The sequence below is a fragment of the Osmia lignaria genome, chromosome 2, assembly GCF_051020975.1.
Source record: "Osmia lignaria lignaria isolate PbOS001 chromosome 2, iyOsmLign1, whole genome shotgun sequence".
NCBI lineage: Eukaryota > Metazoa > Arthropoda > Insecta > Hymenoptera > Megachilidae > Osmia > Osmia lignaria.
The window spans coordinates 10,230,777-10,253,832 of NC_135033.1; the positions used below are offsets into that span (position 1 = coordinate 10,230,777).

The 23,056-nt window shown below is 36.4% G+C and overlaps 1 protein-coding gene across 8 annotated transcripts in view; it reads left to right on the forward strand.

Moving 5' to 3' along the window:
* LOC117608427 (Kinesin heavy chain 73) overlaps nucleotides 1-22,088 on the forward strand; it is a 55,220-nt gene extending 33,132 nt beyond the window's left edge. Inside the window, exons 3-29 of one of the 8 annotated variants that reach the window (XM_076692568.1) lie at nucleotides 4,373-4,536; nucleotides 5,725-5,993; nucleotides 6,822-7,069; nucleotides 7,151-7,268; nucleotides 7,421-7,633; nucleotides 8,129-8,392; nucleotides 8,468-8,717; nucleotides 8,799-8,941; nucleotides 9,189-9,536; nucleotides 9,778-9,951; nucleotides 10,053-10,575; nucleotides 10,659-10,880; nucleotides 10,947-11,213; nucleotides 11,287-11,469; nucleotides 11,543-11,734; nucleotides 11,815-12,108; nucleotides 12,211-12,386; nucleotides 12,645-12,813; nucleotides 15,404-15,421; nucleotides 17,669-17,743; nucleotides 18,922-19,073; nucleotides 19,917-20,250; nucleotides 20,324-20,580; nucleotides 20,684-20,867; nucleotides 20,955-21,152; nucleotides 21,275-21,442; nucleotides 21,567-22,088. In XM_076692568.1, coding sequence (XP_076548683.1) covers nucleotides 4,373-4,536; nucleotides 5,725-5,993; nucleotides 6,822-7,069; nucleotides 7,151-7,268; nucleotides 7,421-7,633; nucleotides 8,129-8,392; nucleotides 8,468-8,717; nucleotides 8,799-8,941; nucleotides 9,189-9,536; nucleotides 9,778-9,951; nucleotides 10,053-10,575; nucleotides 10,659-10,880; nucleotides 10,947-11,213; nucleotides 11,287-11,469; nucleotides 11,543-11,734; nucleotides 11,815-12,108; nucleotides 12,211-12,386; nucleotides 12,645-12,813; nucleotides 15,404-15,421; nucleotides 17,669-17,743; nucleotides 18,922-19,073; nucleotides 19,917-20,250; nucleotides 20,324-20,580; nucleotides 20,684-20,867; nucleotides 20,955-21,152; nucleotides 21,275-21,442; nucleotides 21,567-21,655 — 5,692 coding nt within the window. In that variant the 3' untranslated portion in view covers nucleotides 21,656-22,088. The remainder of the gene's footprint in view (nucleotides 1-4,372; nucleotides 4,537-5,724; nucleotides 5,994-6,821; nucleotides 7,070-7,150; nucleotides 7,269-7,420; nucleotides 7,634-8,128; nucleotides 8,393-8,467; nucleotides 8,718-8,798; nucleotides 8,942-9,188; nucleotides 9,537-9,777; nucleotides 9,952-10,052; nucleotides 10,576-10,658; nucleotides 10,881-10,946; nucleotides 11,214-11,286; nucleotides 11,470-11,542; nucleotides 11,735-11,814; nucleotides 12,109-12,210; nucleotides 12,387-12,644; nucleotides 12,814-15,403; nucleotides 15,422-17,668; nucleotides 17,744-18,921; nucleotides 19,074-19,916; nucleotides 20,251-20,323; nucleotides 20,581-20,683; nucleotides 20,868-20,954; nucleotides 21,153-21,274; nucleotides 21,443-21,566) is intronic. The other 7 variants (XM_076692570.1, XM_076692575.1, XM_076692574.1 and 4 more) reach the window with 7 other exon arrangements.
* Nucleotides 22,089-23,056: the final 968 nt, after the last annotated feature.

The window sequence follows — 23,056 nt, forward strand, 5'->3', positions numbered from 1 at the left end:
TCGAAGGCCGTTCAAGCTCACCTATATTAGAAAAGCTATATTTTCCATTCGCATGGGGTGTTAATAAAAATTCTATCCCTTTCTGAAAGATCATCGCTATACAGGGTGAATTCATTCTATTGAAAGTAACTCTAATTATCTTATGAGAAAATTCTTTGACCATCAAATAAAGTCAGAAAACAGCACCATTAATAAAACAGAAACATACGATAGTGATTTAATGGACACTGGGTAGAATGGAGGTCGAAGGGTGAGTTCATTCTATTGAAAGTAACTTTAAATATCATGTATGGGTCTCCTAAGATAATTAAATTTCCATAAAAATCCATCGGGCTTATGAAAAATTCTTTGACCATCAGATAAAGTCAGAAAACAACACCATTAATAAAACAGAAACATACGGTAGTGATTTAATGGACACTGGGTAGAATGGAGGTCGAAGGGGTACGGTCACGCGATGGTCAACCCTTCTGTGCAACCCGTTAGGAACTCGGTCTCGATTAAAACAGGGACTATCGAGCGGCCTGCGTCTACTTTAGCACACAAGTCTCGCAAACATCGTGCCAGAAACGCGAAAACGAATCTCTTGGAGCCGTCGAGGTCGGCCCAATTTGCGTGTGCCAAGTGTTTTCGTGAGCCTTCTTCCACTACGCCCTGCCCTTTTTTTTTCCTCTCCACCCCTGGGAAGGTTTCGGGAGTGAACGACCCCTCTGTGTCATCCCCCTGATATTATCGACGAGGGAATCTTTGGACGCGAGACAGGTATTTTTCGATGTGTACGTGTATGATTCAGACGAGTTGGAACACTTTTGATATAAGAGTGGAAATATTGGAAGTGGAGGATGTTTGCCAGTTGGTTAAATATTTGTCTAATCAATGTGAAAAAAGGTGCAGCTAATTTGCAATGTTACAAAAGTTTTTAAAAGAGGCCAGAATATATTTATTTTTTAATTAAAATTAATGTTCTAACGAAACCTCAACTAATTTCTGCTAAGAATATCGATGAAATTCTTATACAGCAATTTTCCTTAAATCTTAAGCTTTAATTTGATAGACGACAAGTGCCATTTGGCGGTACTTTTAAGTCATGAATTTCTCCCTATTTCGAAATTAGCCATTTCATATGCAACAACCTAATAATGGCACATTCCTCTGGAAACTATCCGTTCAAGTGGAACATTTTCAGTTGGTAAGATTCGCTGGAAGAATATAAGGATCGTTACTCTTCCGAAACTTTTCTATCTTAGAGGAGGAGAAGGGTTTAATCGTAGCAATGAAACGCGTGCCACCGGTAATTATGCAAACTACTTTTCTCTGTTCTCGCGTGGCGCCGTTGTTTTCTCAGATTTAAGACGCCATTAAAACGTTGATATCCTCGCCGATCGGCGAAACAATTCTGGCTAGACACGACCAAGAGGACGTCTGTTGGCACGTTCGCCAGGGCCGATCGAGAAAGTTTTATCGCCCGATGAAAACGCAGGGAAACGACCGTTGCTTACTGCCACTCGTCCTTTCCAACAAACTTTCCAATCGATTTCAAACTACGCGAAATCGTTTACCGAGGTCTATGGTGTCCCGTAAAATTTCCGATCCGAAAACTTTCGAGTACCTCTGGCTAGTTTTCTTGCTAATCGAATGAAAGTTCAAAGTTGAACGAAAGGTCCGAGTTTAGGGAGGAAATATCGTGCGTGACCGATGAATTATTAAACGCGTTGAATACAGCGAAGTATAGTAAATTAACAGAAAACAATGCCATCAATAATATAAGATTAGCAAATAGAAATTTTTATTCAGGTAAGTATTAGAATCGTGTTGAAAAAAAAAAAATAGAAAAAAAATTCTAGATACACCTGGATCAGTATCGATCCCACACCTGTCCCCATTAATTTTGTCCCGCTGCTGAGAAACTGTACGCGTTTGCTTTTTCTCCTTGTTTATCTGCGTTCGCAATTAGAATGTCACGGGTAAACTTTTAGCTGGCGACATCACTAGCTCAACTAATTATGTTTGCTCTTAATACATAGCCTGGTTCGGTGATAGAACGGAAACTTTTATTATACACGATACCATTAGGGGAATTTCGATTAACGTCGATCGATCGAGTAATCAAACTAATTTGAATTGCGAGCATCATTAAATATAAAACGAGTTTTATTTATTTTTTTTTTTTAGAGAAGGAGAATACTTGATTCTTGTTATTTCGATTTTATTTTTAATAAATCTATGCACGATTCGTTATAACGAATAATGAATATTTTATAGTAATTTGATGGAAAATGATAAATTAAAAAGGAAAGGTTCCGCGTTGACAAATTTTTGGTGAAAAATAAAATTGCTTTTACTATCAGAGAATTGTTCGTTCAGTAAACTTAATCGTTTTGAACAGAGTTTAAACAGACAAAACAACGGAGCGAGAGATGTAAAGAAAAGCGTAATCTGAATTTAAATTCGGCTCGGTTGAATGAATCAAACAGCCACTCGGAATTTCCATGCATATTAAAGAAGCCCGGCGTTTTTTTTTTTTTTCCCCGGCATTCATTCGATTCGAAATGGGAGGCTTTCACGACTATTTCAGATGAAATCGTATTCATTTAACTCGGCAAGGGTTTTTTCGTCGCTGATTTTGCAACGAGTACCGTCCAAGTAAAGCGTGTAAAAAAATTGGAAATATTGGATTTACATAAAACATCGAAGGGACGAGAACAGAGTTGGAAAGTGTACATCAACGAGATGGTAAATTTTTCAGTATTATCGATGAACCGTTCACTGTACATCTTTCGCAATGTCGAAGTACAATATCGGATAAAGTCTGACACAATTTCGTGACATAAAAGTATCGCGAAACGGCACTCACGATATATCAATTTAAAGTTTAAAATCTAATGAAAATGACTATATAAAGGTTTCGTTAATATTCTTAATACGGAATGAGCGATCGTGGATCGCAACGCACAAGTACCACATTGTAGAACGTAAAAATTCTAAGACAATTTCATGACATAAAAGTATCACGAAACAGCGCTTACGATATATCAATTTAAAGCTTAAAGACTGAAGAAAATAACTACATAAACGCTTAATTAATTTTTGCTATATAAAATGGCTGATCATTAATTATAATAAACAGTAACTGAAAAGTTTGAAACAATTCTTCGACATAAAATATGAAGTCACAAACGTCATTTTAAATAAAAAATGAAGAAGGGTAGAGATAGAAATTCAGCTTTCAATTGCCATTTCTTGGTCCCTTTCATTAATTACTCGGCCTGTTCGGTCTAACAAGTTTCAAGCTTTCTTAAGTAATAAAGCCGTAATGATTCGCCGGTGAACTAAACGTTCCAGTTTTTTTTTTTCCGCGAGGAGAATCGGAAAAGCCGATGGAAACTGATTACTCGGGTAGAAAATACGACGGGAAATCAATAGGGAGTCGATGCGTAGAACGTCGTTCGTTTTCAACGGGATCGAGCTTTTTGACGTTGAGACAGGGTCGTGCTCTTTGATATCCAGGACAAGAGGAAATCGTTTTCATTTCCAGCGTGCAAGCCTTCGTATTTCCCGTGCAATGGAAAACGACAACTTTTCTAATAATTCAACAAGGACATAAAAATAAGATTGCTTTGTCACTTCCCATCTGATCCCATTTCTTCTACCTTTACCTTCCGTCTAATGTTCACTTGGCTTTATTACGTAAGGATTAAATCAGCCATTCATTATTTCAATTATTTCATATATAAAAAAATTTATCAAAATTTTGTGCAATAATTTTCCTTAATTTTTAAGCTGGAAATTGATATACCATAAGTGGCACTTTATAATAATTTGATCTAACGAGTAATTAATATAAGATTGTACATTGTATCGCGGATAATTATTGGAATATTATAAAAAGATTGCAATTAATATCTGAGCGTTTCATTTTACTCCCTCGAGAAAAAGTGGATTTAATAGAGAAAATACTTTTAGCAGGGAAAGGGTTTGTAATCAACCCCTTTACGTGACAACATTCCCAGCTTTCCTGCTGCTGAAATCCCAGGCGTCTATAAATTGATGAAAGATACCGTGAGATGTATGTAATTATTGATACAATGTGATTGTTCCGCGCTGCACCTCCTGGGACTTCCATTATTGCAAACATATGGATTAATATCGCGACTGCATTAAAGCTGTGACGCTTTAATTCCATCACTGACGTGTTAATATTTGGCGGAATAAAGAAACAAGTAATTTTAAGTATTTAGAAAAATCAAGTTGTCTTAACAATTTTTATGCATATTAACCCTAACCCTTTTCGGAATAAATCTGAAGCCACATATTGATCGCGATATATTTCATGAATGAAAATGATATATTTTCTTGATTTGTCTAATTGCAGGAACAAACCGAAAACGTTCGCGTTCGATCATTGTTTCCATTCGCTGGACCCAAGTGCAGAAAATTTCGCGAGCCAGGAGGTGGTGTTCGACGCCCTGGGACGTGATATTTTGGACAATGCATTCCAGGGTTACAACGCCTGCATCTTCGCTTATGGGCAAACCGGTGAGTTTCGAAATCAACCCTTTTTCCAAAAATCACACTAACACTATTATATCTGTATAGTAATTAAAAATGATTAGATAGCCCTAAATTCATGGATCTACGAATTACCTGTTCTTCAAAAATTTGTGTAATTGTGGTGTGAAATAAATCAATCGATAGTGTATCAATTAGAAAATTGAAGAATTGTAAAAATCTTTATCTGGAAAAATATGAAATTGAAACAGTTTTGTAAGAGATTTTCAGCGTCGATCCCCATTTAGGTTCCCCGTACCATTTAATTCCTGTTGATAAGAGCAGAGTTCCAACCCCGACGCAATAACTGTCTGCTCGTGTATAGTTGAACGCGACGAGTAATGCAATTAGAGGGGCCAACGACGGTAAACGTGGGTTGATCTTACACAGAGAGACATTGACCGAAGCGACGACTAACGTTGTCGCGTGAACAATCGTGCTTGTATATTCTAGGAGAGAAGAGAAGAGAGAAGAAAAAAAAAGAATCAGATTATACACTTCTAAAGGCTCTAGCGGGTCTTTCTTATTCACTTAGGTGCTCGCTTGACATCGACGAATCGGATTTAACCTCTCGACTTATCATCCTCTCAAAGCACTTATCGACTCGAAGACGAAGATAACTTGGCAAGAAGTTGAGAATGAGAAACCTGTTAAGGGTTGAGAATACGGTGTAGTGTCAATTGAGGGTTAAACTTTGCTTCGTAGGCATTGCAAATACTTGCTTTATCTGTTTCCCTTGGGTAGACGCTCGTTATATTGCCAAAGAGCGAGTTAGGAGCGGAGGATTCTTGGAGATGACGATATAGTAGAAGAAACTCATTTTATCCCAAAGTGAACGAGTTTGGTGCTTTCAAATTCCTAAATTACCTAGTTCCCTAATTTGAGAACTTAGAAATTTGAGGACCTGAAAATTTGGTAATTCGGGAACTTGGAAATTTGAAACCTAGAAATTTAGATATTTGGTAATTTGGGAACCTAGAAATTTGGTAATTCCAGAACTTGGAAATTTGAAACCTAGAAATTTAGAAATTTGGTAATTTGAGAACTTAGCAATTTGAGGACCTGGAAATTTGGAAATTTATAAATTTCTGTAATCTGCGATCCTATGAAAATTGAAGAGTCACTCGCGTAACGTAACGAAGGTGTTAATGGGATTTTGGAATGATTTCTTTCAAGGGTCTGGGAAATCGTACACGATGATGGGAAGCGGCGAGAACAAAGGCATCATACCACGTCTTTGTGACAACTTATTCGACATGATCGCGAAACAACAGAGTTTAGAACTCACGTACAAGGTTGAAGTATCGTATATGGAGATCTACAACGAAAAGGTGCACGACCTGCTTGATCCAAAGCCGAACAAACAGTCGCTCAAAGTGAGGGAACACAATGTCCTAGGACCGTACGTGGATGGACTTAGTCAACTCGCAGTCACATCCTTTCAGGTATGCGATAATCCATTGACTAAACCAAAATGAATATTAACAAGGAAACCTAGATCACTGCGAACGGTATCATTTAACCATATCTCTGTTTCGATGATCATCGATATACATTTGTACATTTTCTCCACAAAACGGCGTAATGTCTCTTTATCACTTGTTTTGACCGACAATTGGCTCAGTTCCAAAGCGAAACTGTTGTTGATCAATATCTGTCGTTGCAGTGCTTCAGCAATTTAATTTCTCTAACGATACAACATTCTGCGTGATCGAATTCTATAGCAAAAGACAATTCTGCTCCGACCGAGTATCAAATATCAAACAGCAATATCAGTTTGGCAATTGAAAATAAAATTCGACGATTTCAAAATCTCAGAGTCTTATTATTTTATCAATATTCGAACGACGATAGCTTCGAATGATTAACGATGAATTAACACCTCGAATGATCCATCGATTGTACGATATCGTGTAAATTGTATTCATGAATGAATTAAAGAGGAAACAATGGATCGTCAGGATCGTGATCGATCGATCGACTGACTTTTACTGATCGTCCAGCCGAGGTAGGAACATTAAACTGAACGAAGATAATGATACACGATCCTTTCAGAAAGTAAAATCAGGTCGTTTTACATGGATCGAAGGTAGTGGTTAGCTGTTTTATGCAACAAACACGTTTCGTACATACCAGTAACGCGTGATATGTTTCAATTTGCTCTATCGACTGTGAACTAGGATTAATAATTTTCATTTCTTCCTTTCAATTTTTCATCATCGAACACCATCGCGATTTTTAAACCGTAAATAAATTGATCGTTAATTCGACAGGACATTGACAATCTGATGGCGGAGGGGAATAAATCGAGAACGGTGGCAGCGACAAATATGAATTCCGAGAGTTCTCGTTCTCACGCGGTCTTCTCCGTGATCCTTACGCAGACATTGACGGATTCGAAGAGCGGGGTGAGCGGGGAGAAGGTATCCCGGATGAGTTTGGTGGATTTAGCGGGGAGCGAAAGGGCTGTGAAAACTGGGGCAGTGGGCGATAGGCTTAAAGAAGGAAGCAATATAAACAAGTAAAAATCCTTTGTTTGAAAATAAAATATTTTCCAAGCAGAGGATAATATTTCTATATAATATTATAAAAATATTTCCAGATCCCTAACGACGTTGGGTCTAGTCATTTCAAAGCTGGCGGATCAGAATTCCGGAAGTAATAAGAATAAGGACAAATTTGTGCCGTACAGGGATTCTGTTCTCACGTGGCTGTTAAAGGTATCGATATAATATAAAATAATACTAAAATCCAAGAGAAATCGATCAAATTGACTGCAAAGAGAATTTCCATAGAAATCAAATAGAAATTACGTCAGTGGCTGTGAACGGGTTCAGATTCATAAATATTGAATGGGTTATTTGAAATTCAGGATAATCTCGGTGGAAACAGTAAAACAGTGATGGTGGCTACTATATCTCCAGCGGCGGATAACTACGAGGAAACCCTTTCTACTCTTCGATACGCGGACAGAGCGAAGAGGATCGTGAATCACGCGGTGGTCAACGAGGATCCGAACGCTAGGATCATACGGGAATTGAGACAGGAAGTGGAAACGTTGAAGGAGATGCTGTTACACGCGACTGTGAGTCATCGAGACGCGTTCAAACGAACTAATGGTCATTAGCACCATCGCTGTAGTATATACAGTGGGTTCAAAAAGTATTTGTACATTATTTAAAACAGAGTACCTCGTTTAAAATTCGACCATATGACTTGAGGCTTTTTGAGAAGCTATAAAAATTAATTTACTAAGATATGTAATTTTGTTGTTTTAAAAAATTACAGTTTGTCGAAATCGTGAAAAAAAAATAATGAAGGATAATTTGTCAACTTTTTTATGTGAGTTTATAATGAAAATTTAAAATATGACATTTGTAAATTTAAGTATGTTATAACTAGTCACGTTCTTAGATGAAAAGCCGAAATTTTCAAAAATTTTAATTATAGGCATATTGAAAGACAGACCCACTGTATATAGAGACCTTTCATCCGTTTTCCATTGAACTATTATTACTCGATCATCGAGTAAAGACAGAACTTTGATCAAAATTCTTCTTCTCTTTTTCTTAAACAAAAGGGACAAGGTTCGATAGTGGGCCAACAACGCACAGACATCACGGAGAAGCTGTCTGAATCGGAACGATTAATGAAGGAGATGTCTCAAACGTGGGAAGAGAAGCTGGTAAAAACGGAGAGGTTGCAGCACGAAAGGCAGCAAGCCCTGGAGAAAATGGGGATCAGCGTTCAAGCTTCTGGTATCCAAGTGGAGAAGAACAAGTATTACCTCGTCAATCTGAACGACGATCCTAGTTTGAACGAGTTGTTGGTTTACTACCTAAAAGTACGATTGGATGTTCTCAGATGAAATAAAAGAAAATGGTATTTCTAACAAATTAAAGCCTGATGTACTTTGTAGGAAAGGACTCTGGTGGGAGGTCGTTCGGCGAAAACCGAGCAGGATATTCAATTACACGGATTAGGTATCCTCCCTGAACACTGTGTCATCACGATAGAAGAATCTGGCCTCTACATGACGCCATTAAACGGTGCTAGGTGTTTCGTAAACGGCACCCAGGTGGTGGAGAAAACACCCTTACTACACGGGGATAGGATCGTATGGGGCAATCATCATTTCTTCCGGGTGAACTGTCCGAGAAGTGCAACAGGTAATGTTTCCTCGAGTCTGATTAATTGAATAAAAAAATAAAAAAAAGGAAATTGCCTTCTTATCGAGTCTACGTTCGCAGCAATTAACAGCGAGCCTCAAACACCCGCTCAGAATATTGATTACAACTTTGCCCGAGAAGAATTGATGCTTAACGAGCTGTCGAACGATCCTATTCAAAGAGCCATCGCGAGACTAGAAAAGCAGCACGAGGAAGATAAGCAGGTATGCTTGAAACTTCTGCTTTTTAAAATCCTTTTCAAGATTCCTATTGTCTTCGGTATTGGTCTACTTCTTCGTTAAATGTTTCTGGTGTTAATTTAAGTTAAATTCATTTTTCAACTTCTGTTTTTAGTTAAGAATGTTGAACTATCACTTGGAATATTAAATTATTCACTGAATTTCTAATCCAAGCTACTGTGACCATGTATCTGCTGAAATGAATATAGAAATATTTTTGTTTCAACTTCAGGTTGCACTGGAGAAGCAGAGGCAGGAATACGAGCGACAGTTTCAACAGCTTCGCAATATTTTGTCTCCTTCGACACCGTACTCGCCGTACGTACCGTACGACCCACTGAGGGGTAGTCAAAGCGGTAAAATGCACGCTTGCACACCGACCACTCAAATGCGTGTGGAGAAATGGGCGCAGGAGAGGGACGAGATGTTCAAGAGGAGTTTAGGTCAATTAAAAGCTGACATACTGAAGGCGAACGCTTTGGTGCAGGAGGCTAACTTCTTGGCTGAGGAAATGGGGAAACAGACCAAGTTTAGCGTCACTTTACAAATTCCGCCGAATAATTTAAGTCCAAATAGAAAGGTAAAATATACGAGAAAAACTAATGTATCATTAGTCTTGTCGGGTGTTTCTTGAAATTTTCATGGTTTGCTATTAAGATTTCTGAGAAGAAACGTTTCCATATATCTATTATGTTACAAATTTTCTTTTATTATTTATGAATACTTTTCTTTGTTCTATATTTTCATTGCTATTATTTTGTTCTTTTATGTTCGTTTATTTATTTCTGTTTCTTTTACTTTTCACACTCTCCGACATGCAGAGTGTATTTTTTCAGCGTGGAGCATTCGTCAGCGAACCAGCGATTCTAGTGAAGAGAATGAACACGGGCAGCCAAGTGTGGACGATGGAGAAATTAGAAAACAAATTAGTCGACATGCGGGATATGTACGAGGACAGAAAAGATCCCAATTGTCAACGACCACCTGTCATGAAGGTAAATTTTCAGCTCAATTATAACGCTGTCAGAAGCGAAGCTGATCGACTTGACGTGAAATTGAAAATGAAAGAATGAATAAACATTTCTATTTTCAACAGGACGAGGTACCGGGGAAAACGCAAGATCCTTTCTACGAGTCCCAGGAGAACCATAATCTAATCGGAGTAGCGAATATTTTCTTAGAGGTTCTGTTTCACGACGTACGGTTAGACTATCACACCCCGATAATCAGCCAACAGGGAGAAGTCGCTGGACGACTCCAGGTCGAGATTAGTCGCATATCCGGCCATTTCCCTCAGGATCGTATCTGCGAGGCTGCATCGGAATCATCGGCTGACAGTACCTCGTCGGAACCCGAAGATTACTCCGGATCGAGTCACATCACCTGTCGCGTGACCATCAAACAAGCCACCGGTTTACCGTTGTCCCTCAGTCATTTTGTGTTTTGTCAGTATATGTTTTATGGACATCCAGAACCAATAGTGGTGCCGGCGGTGGATAACACCGAACAGCTTAATTCCAATTGTCAAATGGGACAGAGAGACTCTTTGGTGTTCAAGTTTGATCACACGACGGATTTTAACGTGCCCATCACGGAAGAGTTCATGGAACACTGTTCTGGTAAAGGGACCATTCTGAGAATCGAAAATTCTATCATAAAATCCTAACAAAATTTATACGATATTCAATTTTTCGAATCGCAGAAGGGGCCTTAAGCATAGAAGTTTGGGGACACCGAAGCGCCGGTTTCTCGAGAAGCAAACCTGGCTGGGAAGTTGAACAACAATTAGCCAAAGCTAGATCACTGGCTGATAGATGGTCCGAATTAACGAGGAAGATTGAACTGTGGGTAGAGATTCAAGAATTGAACGAACAAGGAGAATATTCACCAGTTGACGTAGTAGTGAAACAAGATATGTGGACAGGTAAGTGTTTCAGATGAATAATTAAATTGAGAACCGAAGACCAAAGCCTGTTGTTCCTTTTTTAAGGGGGTATTTATCAGTTACGGCAAGGGCAACAACGGCGAATACAAGTTCGCGTGAAACCAGTACAAAACTCAGGAACATTGCCAATAATTTGTCAGTCGATATTAAACATAGCCGTCGGCAGTGTGTCTGTAAGGAATCGTCTGCAAATTCCGTTGGACAGTTATCAAGATGAAGACTTAAGAATATTAAGAGAGAAATGGAGCGAGGCGTTGATGAGAAGGAGACAATACTTGGATCAACAGATACAGAAGTTGATCAACAAACAGGGTATGCTTATCAGAAAGATACGCTGATTAGTTAAACAATCATTGCATAACCTGATGAAATTTTGTGTGTACAGATAAAACGGAGCAAGATATTGAAAGGGAACAGAGCCTGGTGGATCAGTGGGTCAGTTTGACAGAGGAAAGAAACGCGGTGTTAGTTCCTGCAGCAGGATCAGGAATTCCAGGTGCTCCTGCTGATTGGAATCCTCCTGCAGGCATGGAACCACACATTCCAGTTCTCTTTCTTGATCTCAATGGTACTTTCAACATTCTTTATAGCTATTGAAAGTTTCTGTTACCATAAATCACCCCTTATGTTAATATGTACAGCTGACGACCTCTCCACTCACCAGTCCGGAGAGGAGGTTTCTGTGACAGGGTTGAACTCTATCTTGCCCAAGGAACACGGGAATAAATTTTACAGTTTACCAATAATTCGACACGTAGAAAAGGACGTGTGTGCCATTGCTGCTTGGGACTCCAGTATACACGACAACATACACCTGAACAAAGTTACAGATGGTGGGTTGCTATATTTTATGATCCATTAAATTATCGATCATCCGAAACTTTTTCCTTCTACAACAAAAATTATATTTCAGCTAACGAGCGAGTTTTCCTGATTCTAAAAACAACGGTACGTCTGTCGCATCCCGCGCCAATGGATCTGGTGCTACGTAAACGATTGGCCTTAAACATATACAAAAGACAGAGCATCACGGACAGAATCTTCAAGAAAATTGTTCGGACAGACTGTTTGACCCAAACTGGCGTCACTTACGAAGTTGTATCTAACATACCAAAGGCGAGCGAAGAACTGGAGGACCGTGAGAGTTTGGCTCAAATAGCAGCGAGCGGTGAAGATAATAGTTTGTGCGATGGCGAAACGTACATTGGTAAGGGAAATTTTAATGAAGAATTCTATATGACTCAGGGGTGTCATTAGGGGTGATTTTAGAATAGTAGCCCGGAAATTAACGCTTCTGATGTTTGCTTAGAAAAATACACACGTGGTGTTTCTGCGGTGGAAAGTATCTTGACCTTAGACCGATTACGACAAAGTGTTGCTGTGAAAGAACTGCTGCAAGCACAAGGGCAACCACTTATGCGCAAGACAGCAAGTGTACCCAACTTCTCGCAGGTACTACTGCCTCTTCGCCGTCTTGGACGCACTGTATGCTTTTCGTTTAATTTGTTTTTTCTTTCTTAATTTTATATTACATTAAATAGATTTTATATCCTTTAGTTCAGTTCATTTGTTTTTTTATTTTATTTTGTTTTTTGATTAAATAATTATTGGATCATATTTTATTTTATTTGTTCCTCGTTCAAATTCAACATTGATTTATTTAGATTTATTTAGAGAATGCATTGAACAACGGTAACCAGATTACCTAGAAACGTGAATGATACGACACGCTGTTGCTTGCAGATCATGAGATCCGACACGTCGATGGATTCTTTGAACGTGACACGTTCCGAGAGCGTAACCGATCTCAATACCGAATTAAACGGTTTATTACACTCTCGACGTGCGTCCACGGGTCATACAAGGAACGAGGAGAACTTTGTGTCCACCCCATCGAAGCCATTCGGAATCGGTAAGCATGCATTCACCTTTCACTTATTGAATTCGATAGTGATACATTTTCACGTAAATTCAGTAAATAAATATTCTATGATTTCTTGAGTAAATGAAATTATCCAGACGATTGTTAACACCTTATCCTACCATTTGCAAATCAAATAAATAAGCATTGTAACTTTAGAAATGAATAACTTTTTATTTTAATTGAGTCATAGATTCTTAGTCAATTAATTAGGTTGATAAGGTGTTGATGATTAGCACACAATTATGAGATATAAGAAATCATAGAAGATGAAGAAATTAATTGGTACTATTAATAAAACGATACTAAACGATCAACGAAAAATTCTTTCTCTTATTATTCACACAGAATTCACTCATACATTCATCTTCTCATTTTCATATGTATTAGTTTCACCGTTCGTTTTTCTGTAGTAATCCATTTTCAATTACGAACGATTATTACATCACTCTTAATTATCCTTTCAAAATGGTAACATCGAATTAACACGTTTACTATTGTTCATAATAACTTTAACAATAACCAACGGTACTACCATAAAGTACGACAACAAAAAGGTAATTTCAAGATTATGTGCAAGGAAAGTTCTGTTGCTCTGCAAGCATTATTTTTGCCATGAACGTTGGAAACGTTAGAAGAGTTTTATGAAATAGCAAAGGACAACTATTTTTATTTAATCACGCTGATTTTTTTTTTTTTATACGAGAAGCTTGCTATCAGACGCAGAATTATTATCGCTAAATGGATTGCTACTTTTACCCCCTTCCCCCATGAATTTATTATTGAAATTCGTTTCAATGTTTTCGTTGGAGAATTGACAACTTGTTTTTTTCTTTTTTTTTTTACTATCTTATGCGAGATCTCATCATTATTAATGAATGCAACATCTTAGTTTGCTTTGATCACGATTGAATTATTATCAAATGGATAATAACGCTTTGATGAATTTTAATGGCACTGTGTTTTTTAATTAAGAACCTTAGCCTTAGAGAGATTATTGAATCACTTCTCGTTGCCTTGATTTTTCGCTTTCTTAAATAACATTCAACCAAAGAGATTTCTATTAATTCATTTTTTGAAATGTGGCTTATGCAGTGTTTTTTGATATTTATATATATATATATATACATATATATTATCACCTTGCCATGATATATATTTAGTCACTTTTTACAATTTTACCCTAGTTTTGATTGTTCGAAAATTCCACTGTTATGTATTCCTTTTGTATTGGATATTGGAGAATAACCATTTCATCTGTTTCCCTTTTGGTTCTTTGGGTTTTTTTGTTGTTAAAATTCATGTCATCCATCGTTTGCGTTTCCTTGCATTAGGTCTCTAAATTTTTACATAGACAAATTTTTATTTAATATTTTTGTCACTGAAAAAACAATTCTGTTGTACTTATGTAAGAAATGGCACTTTCTTTTCCTTTTATTAAATAACAATTGAACTGAGTTCTCAAATATTTATGAGCAACCAAAAAATGAATTTTCTATCTATTTTTGCAAAGTTTAATTTTCAAATTAAAATGCAATAAAATTAGACAGGGTGCAAGGAAACAGCAGTCACTTAGAACAGACACAATCAAAAGACATTCTGATCACAGTCCTTACAAAATGTTTAGCGAATACCGATTTCCCAATTAGCCAACACCATTACACTGGAATCTCGTATTTATTCTATTTACAGCTTCTATCATATTGTTATGTCACCACGCTATGTTCAACTTTTTCGCACAATCTGTTGGACCCATCTTAATTGTTACAGCTTCTTTAGAAACGTACCATACATAAACCGCGATTATCATCGTTGCGGCTAAAAGAGAGTTGAGCATGGTAAAAGAAAAAAAAAGGAAAGAAACTTGATTCTTTCTGATAAGGAAACCACCCCATGTACCTCCCTCAGATTTTAATCAGCTTTTGCATGTTGATAGATCATGGTATATAAAATCCTTCTTTTTATTATTTTGGATGCAGACTACACTTTTTAATTAAAATTTTTCACTTGCCACTTTACTGAATTAATTTAACACTGATGCTACTTAAAATTTTCTTGAATTTATTTCTTTTAAATATTCTTAGTGCCAGTGATTCGTGACTTCTACTGTTTTTTGATTTAGTATTACAAGAGCCAAGAAACCAACCGTTCGATGTGTGCCAAAATCTCTAAACACTGGCAATTGAACACGCAATATCGCGTGGTCGGATATTTATTACTGACGCGTTATCGAATGAGTGGGAAAAAATAAAAATTATTTATTCATATGTATTCTGAACATAATATTTTTTTCTTATCTATCGATATCCAAAATTTTATTAAAAACCTGAGGACACTTTAGGGTGGTTTCTTTCCAAGAATTCGCCTAGCGTTTTTTTAGCAACGACACTTAAGCTCCACCACTTATAATTACGGTATCTAAGACTGTCTTTCATTTTTCTAACGAGCTGTTATAAGAATAGCGAATTTTATAGAAAAATAACTGAGGTCAACAAGATTAATGTATGCAACTTGTCTCTTCTGTTCCTCTGTTTTAACACTACGTCTCTACTACTTCTACAACTATTTCGGCCCACGCAAGGCTCCATTCTGAACTCAGGTAAAATGGAGTCTTGATTGATATTTAATAATCGATGCCGTTACAGGCAGTGACGACTTTATTTTAGTATACATATGTCTCGTGAGTGGTTGAGTCTGTCTGTCTGTTTGTCTGTTTTAATTTTATTAGGTTTATCAAAAAGTATGCTTCTAGCCTGATCGACGATGTTTCTTTTGTAACATTGATAATGTTCAGAACTTGGAACCTTATTCTGAAAATAAATTAATTCCCTGCCTTTAGGCGTAATTAATTTCTCTTAATTATTATTTTAAATTTGAATATTTTTCCGCGTTTCTGTGTATTTGAAAAGTGTCGCGAAAATTCGAAACTCCAGTTCTGAACATTGTTAATGTTTTTCTATCTGAATAATGATGTTTATGCTGTGCATTTGCAATCGTGAGCAACGCTATCTATCCATCAACGTATTTGCATGCGAATGCGTTTTTCAATGTACCAAGCATCCAGCTAGTCACTGAATCGTATCTTCGCTCACAAAAATTTTATTTTTCTCTTATGCGATGATCTGTGCTGATCGAATCATATCAAATGATTGAACTTAAAAACATATCAGGAAAAGAATCACCACACCGTAGAAATCATTTATTCTTTTTGTTTCACCGGCACTGTATTCACGAATTTAATCTACCGAATCTACGGATCTTTTAAAAATTGAAAGCATGGATATATGAAACAATTCTTTTCTATTAGAATAGAAATGATTTCTATAGTTTTCTTTCTATATCTGGTTAATTCGTTGAACGCGCACGAATGCGTTTAATCGGGTTCAATGAATTATCATATTTTCTTCTGTATGTTAAGAATTCTGAATTCAAAGTGGACCAACTTAAAAAAAAAGAGAAAGAAATGAAAAAGAAATGAGAAGAGAGTCGCTTGTAAAGTTGTTCTAATTTCACTGTCACTATCTGTGAATGTGCTATCGAGCAAATTTCTTTTTAGAAACAGATGTAGGATAACTGTATCATATATGTGTACATAATATACATACATAAATATTTATTTATACGATTAATGATTTAGGTGGATATTCACTTTTGAAAAACAATTTGGAATTCATTGATATTAAAATAGATAATTAAAGAAATTATTCGTTGAAGATATTGAATTGTTTTTCAGAAGAATTAAGGAAAAAAAAGCTGATGCTTTTATAATTAAATAAGAAAATGGGAAAAAATATAACAAATTATATTTTTATTGTTTTTGTATATATATAAGTTTATGATGAAGTATGATTAGCAAGATTCCCATTTTCTTTGTCTGAAAGAGGAATTAGTTTAAAGTCAACGAAATAATTAGGAAACAATTAAACAGTAATTAGTAATGCATGAGATGATCGTTTGAAGAATTAGTCAAGCATGCTTTGTGAAGGTATAGAATCTGTCTAACGCTATTAACTATATTATTAATAACAAATCTTTATTGGAAAACACTGAGACAATCACCACTGACTTTAAACTAATCTCTTCATTTGAATTCCCTTCGACTCATGTTACTCATTAGGGAATATTAAGTATGAGATTTTTTTTAATTGAATTAATAATGTATCAAAAATAATTAGTATGGATAAATATTTCAAATTTAATGTTCTCAAATGAGTGGCTCGAAACGAGTTAATTTATTCATAACGAATTCAAAATGCATATGACTTCAAAATTCTAATTATTGGATAATTAAAGATATGGATAATTAATTTATAAATTAAAGTTTAACTATTCGACTCCTATAGTTTCATATTTAATTTTATATCATAAAGGAGGTCACTTTGAAAATTATGCTCGAGAGGCAGAATATTAGAAATTAGAAAAATGTTAGAAATTTTATTTGTGCATTTTGGATTTGTGTTTAAAATGGCGAGTTGAAAACGTTCGATCCTCAGAATAAAATAAAGAGAAAAGAAACAACAATTAAGAAATATAAATTTATAGTTTCTGTTATCACTTACCTGTACAGTAATTGTATCGGCAAATGAATGTTTATCAGCCATCGAGAAAACGACGTGTAAGTGTACATTTCGTGTGGTTTGCCTCACATTATCCAGTGTCTTCTAGCCTGCAGGCACGATTGATCACTGTACAAGCCTGTAAAAAGAGGAAAAAAAAGGCTGTCATTAAAAGGCTCGCCATTCAGAGGAGAAAAAAGATCGTAGTGTGTTTTTTTTTAGTGAACGACCAGAAAGAAAAATGATATATAAAAGAGTGCCGTGTAATCAGTACGTCTATCTCCTTTCAGCGAGACCAACTTTCCTGAATCTCAACCTGAATCTCAACTCATTGACACGTCTGCAACAATCCACCTCTGCCAAGTGTAGGTGACACTCGCTGTTGACCACTCTTTCAAACTTGCTCAATTTTTATTTTGAAAAAAAGAATCAATTTTTTATAATTAAAATTATATTTGATCAGCTGCATTGTAGAGTTATTTTATTTTTGTGAGAAATTTCATATTTTTTAGAAAATTATATTTTCTTATTTTAAGAACTGAGTGGACAGCAAAATTAGCTAAATTTCTTAACAAATTCTACCGTCAAATTATTTTGGAAAAAAATTCTAAAATGCTTGCAAGTCTGAAAGAGTCAATTCGATCATTCTAGTAGTGATTAGTAGACTGTTTGGTTTCCTTACTCCTTATTTCAATAATTAATGTAGTGTGACAATAGATATATAAATATACGTAATTAAGAATCACGGTCTTCTGTTCTTTGTTTCTCTTTTTTTTAAATTATTTCAATCGAAACTTTCGTAGTTAATGTCGTTCTTTGCAGCCTAACTGTACCGAATGGTGCAGTGCATAGTTCCGTATATGTTCGATGTTTTATATCGCTTAGAATTATAATCGGTACCTCTTTCACCTCTGTTTTATGTTTATTTCAGGCTGCCTTATATTCCACGTATGTGCTTAATCTTCTGAGCCTTATTGTTAGTTAACTGCCGATCGAGACGAATGATTTGGACTCACACCTCATTACACATGGAAAACACTCGACAGAAATATTCTTCTAATTAAAGAAACTTCAACTATGTATCATGTAGAAAATATATGATAAGTAAAGAAAATTTTAAAATTATACTTATTGAAATACAGAATAGCTGAAAACTGGGACGATACAGCGAAGAGAAAGTTTTCTTGCACTCTGTATATCAACCAGTGATTGCCTAATAATCAGAAAAATAACCGAATACGTGGAATATATTTTTATCCTTTTATTTATTTATTTTTTTTTTTTAGGAACGGCATGGACACTCCTTTTGTTCAATATTTATCACTAATATGTATATCAGAACCGACCTGGCACCCTTAGTGTGATCGACTCATAAGCCCGATTATTACATTAGAATGTGTGTTCGACCCAGCGAAGAGAAATAATTGTAATCAACAATGGAATTGATTTTATTGGCCAGATCGGCCCTGATATTCGATCAATCACAATTCGAACTTCCCATCGGTCACTGTATTCCTATCTGATTTATCGATATTCGTTTTAGCATCTCCAAATATGGTTGGCAGTAAACTGGCCCTACGAATGACAACTCTGCACGAGGAAACCTCGAACGTTGGAAACCAACTGCCGACGCCTATCAACGACGAGGATGAAGAGAAGAGCGATGCTGATTACTCGGAATACGAATCGTATCAGGTAGTACACGTTCTTTGGTATATTGGAATCATTATTACATAGATTTTAGTTAGATACTTTGAATCCTTTGCATTTTCACTATCATCACTGATTTTTTCAATTATTAATAAAAGAGTACACTTTTACATTTGCTCGAAGCGAAATTTCAAGTATTCTATGTATTAGAACAGGGGTGGGCAATTGTTTTGGCTCGGAAGCCAAGGTTAGCGGAGGGCCGTACCTTTTAAAATAAAAATCAATAACTATAAATTAAATAAAATAATGGCAGTTTTATTGGAAATCTGGGTTCAAGGCGGATTTTTCTGAATATCTTGGCGGGCCACAAAAAACTCTTAACGAGCCGCTATTTGCTCAGCCCTGTATTAGAAGATAGGGGGAGTTATCGTTGACTCGTACTACTGAAAGCGGTGCAGCGCGCGGGCAAGTAGTACAGCGCGTCATTGGTCAGACTTGCCCTTACCGTAAGACTAAAACTCCATCTCCGTGCAATCTTACACATGGAAATTCTTGAAAGACACTAAATAAAGCAAATATGATCCCATTGATAAACTCTCGAAGGCATTGAAACAAAAATTTCTTTTCAAAGAAGAAACATTCAACGTGAAACTTTTTTCTTTTTTTTTTTTTTTTTAAAACAATATTAGCTTCTAAACAAAATTGCCTATTTTATAAACGAAAATTTAGCTATTTCAGATGAAATAATTTCTAACGAAACCGTTCTTCAGAATCAGAGAAAATCTCGCGTAAGATTGTTTCTTCTCGTGGTGTTGATCGCCAAGACATGTCATAACCACGAATAAATGCCATCGTTGTCACAATCAAGTCACACACGATTACGTTCAGGCACCGGCGAAACCAGTAAAACCGCTAACTTCTTCACGCACACTGGATTCTCTTGTCGAACTTCAATCGACGAAGATCAACACGCCAAGCATGAGCAGCAGCGGTTACGGTTCCCAAGCTGTGTCGACGACGAACCTCACGTCCGAGGATTCGATCAGCGTGAAATCGATCAGCGTTGACGAAACGCCAGATCTGGAGTATCGGAATCTACTCGAGGGGAAGAAACCGGAACGAATGGACAGCTCTTTGGTGGAGGAAACGCCGGAGGAATACATGGGAGAGGTGACGAACGCTTTGGATAATCTGAACGTGATGGAGAGCAGTTGTAACGAGGGTCAGTGTAATAAATTTTAGATTCCTCGTGTCACGAAATGATATTTCAATTAAATATGTGTAATTGATTTCAGAGCGAACTAGGAAGAACTTGGAAGAAACGGGTGCCTACATGGACGCGGATATGGACAGTCCTGTATCGTCGACGAAAAGCGACAGCGATGCGAATAGCAACTCGACGAATGCAACTGTTCAGAAGAAAGATACACCGAGTCAAAGTTTAAGCAATCGAAGGAAAAGTGATATGGAAATCAGTCAGACCTCGAATTCCGGTGAAGATAGTCCTTTGGAGGGTAGCTCGGTTGTGCACACAAAATTACCACCGGGAAAGGTAATTATTGATTGGTAGAATAATTAGTTATTCTATGTGGATTTAATGCAATGAATGCAAATTGGAAAAATCTCAATTTGGGAATTACAATTCTAATTTCCAGGTGGTCAGACGAAGAAAAGCTTCTGCCAACACAGGAAGGCCTACGAGTTCTCAGCACAGAGCTTCATTCCCTATGGTCCGTCCACAAGTTTCAGAGAGCAAAGCTGCGGCACGACTGGAACAATCAATGCAACCTAGCATGCCCTACGAAAACGGTGATAACAGCTCCTCAGAAAGAATCGATGGTACATACATACTATTCTTTAAAATTAGATCTATTTTATCTTTGATGAATATCTATTAAAAATTTCTTGTCTGTCTTTTGTTAACAGACGATGTAAGCGAAAAGAGTTCAACATTTGGTTCGAGACACGACTTGAGCAGAGTCGAAACATTATTACCAGACTGGGTGATAGTTGGTGAATCGGTTTTGGTTCGTCCTTACAGCTATTCAGGTGTAATAGCTTACGTTGGTCCAACAGAATTCGCGTCTGGGACGTGGATAGGAGTGGAACTTGATGCTCCTACTGGTAAGATTTCCTTCGCTTAAAAATTGTCTTATCCAGCGTTAAATATTAGAAGAGATAATGAGAATTATTTATAAGTTGAAAGGGGAGAGTTTCTAAAGAGGGGTTTTCGATTTATGTTTCAGGTAAAAACGATGGTGCTGTGAACGGCCATAGGTACTTCACGTGTCGACCAAAATGCGGAATATTCGTGAAAGTGGACAAATTAATTCAAGACAAACGAGGCAGAGCACTTAGAAACTACACGTTTACTCTTCCTCAATCTGCACCGATGCGCAGAAGCGTCAGCAGAGGTATGTGAAATAAAAATCTATCGAATAGATATCTCAAGGAAAATTAATGCCAACGATAAAGCTAATGCTCGGGACCACTTATATACGAATATTAATTAGTTTGAAATGGGTGTGTTTCTTTCAGGTGAGGGTTTACATTCCTTGCACCGAAGTCGAAGCCGAGGAGAAGGTCTCTCAACAACCGGCACACGATCCTCTCCACGTGGCAAGTAAACGGATCACACACCGCTTCATCGTAACCTTCGTTCTACTACTAAGCCACTAAAGAAAACAAAACAAGAAAAAAAAATATATCCTAATTGCTACATGCCTATTGATATGTGTAGCAGCAGTGTTTCAGTCCCTTAGACGTTTAGGGCAGCTATGGATTATTAATACTTATAAATAATTACTTGAAACGTTAGGTCATTAATGTGTATCACACACACACACACACGAAGCATTGGAATCCATCGATAACGATTTAAAAAAAAAAAAAAAAAAAAAAAAAAATAATATGGTACGTGTTGAGATGGAAAAAGCATTTAGTATCTATTTCGCATTTTTTCAGTAGCGTAGGAACGGAGTCGATACACGGTTGGCCCTTAATTATATATCGACAGTCACCGACGACGACGATGTTTAATTATATATATATATATATATATATATAAAAAAAAGGAGAAGAACGAACGATCTGTAAGCATTCCACAATTTTCGTTTCACCGACTGGTATTGACGAGCCATTTTAATTTTTACACGAAACTGGAAGTGATCGTTTAATTTCCGATTTAATTGTACATTCTTAAGAAGAAAGGGAGAAAGACGAATGATGGCGAGTCGACTTTGATAAATAAAAAAAAAAAAAGAGAAATATTCCATAAAACAACAATCGCATTTAAATAAAATCAGAATGTATCTGGCATATTTAAATACACACGCAAATACATACATAATAATTAATAGATACACTCTCCAAAATTACCAGGCGGTAATTTAAATTGTGGAGAAGTGAATCAGAAAAATTGATCGATAACTGGGACAGCCAAAATTCATGAATTAAAGAAAAATAAAGACCGCGAATCACCGCGCTGTTGTGTAGATTAATTTAAAGATTTTATATGTATACAATTGTTTCATATATATATATATACATATTGTATTTTTTTAGCGCGACCCCGTTAAGTTCCTTTTTATTGTAACATAAATACCCCTTTTTGCCCGGCAAATATTACGTTTATTACACGCGAACATGACACGCGTTAATTTATAGATGCGTCGAACTTGGATGTTGCATGGTAAAAAGAAGTTTGTATTAGCCTCTGATTCTTAACTCTAGAAAAATATGCTATTCGGGAAATGTTTCATTTGCAAGGAATGCAAATTGGAAAAAATGTAATTTGCGAATGGTATGATTTAGAAAAAATCCAATTTGTAGGGAATCTGATTTAGAAAATTCCAATTTGCAAAGAATTTAATTTACAAAGGGCTCGATTTGGAAAGCATCGAATTTTTAAAAGGTCCAATTTGGAAAGCATCAAATTTGCAAAGAATCTAATTTGGATTATGTTAATTACATTAATTACGTTAACACTTAGGCCAACACAATCTTCTACGAATGCAACATGGTTACAT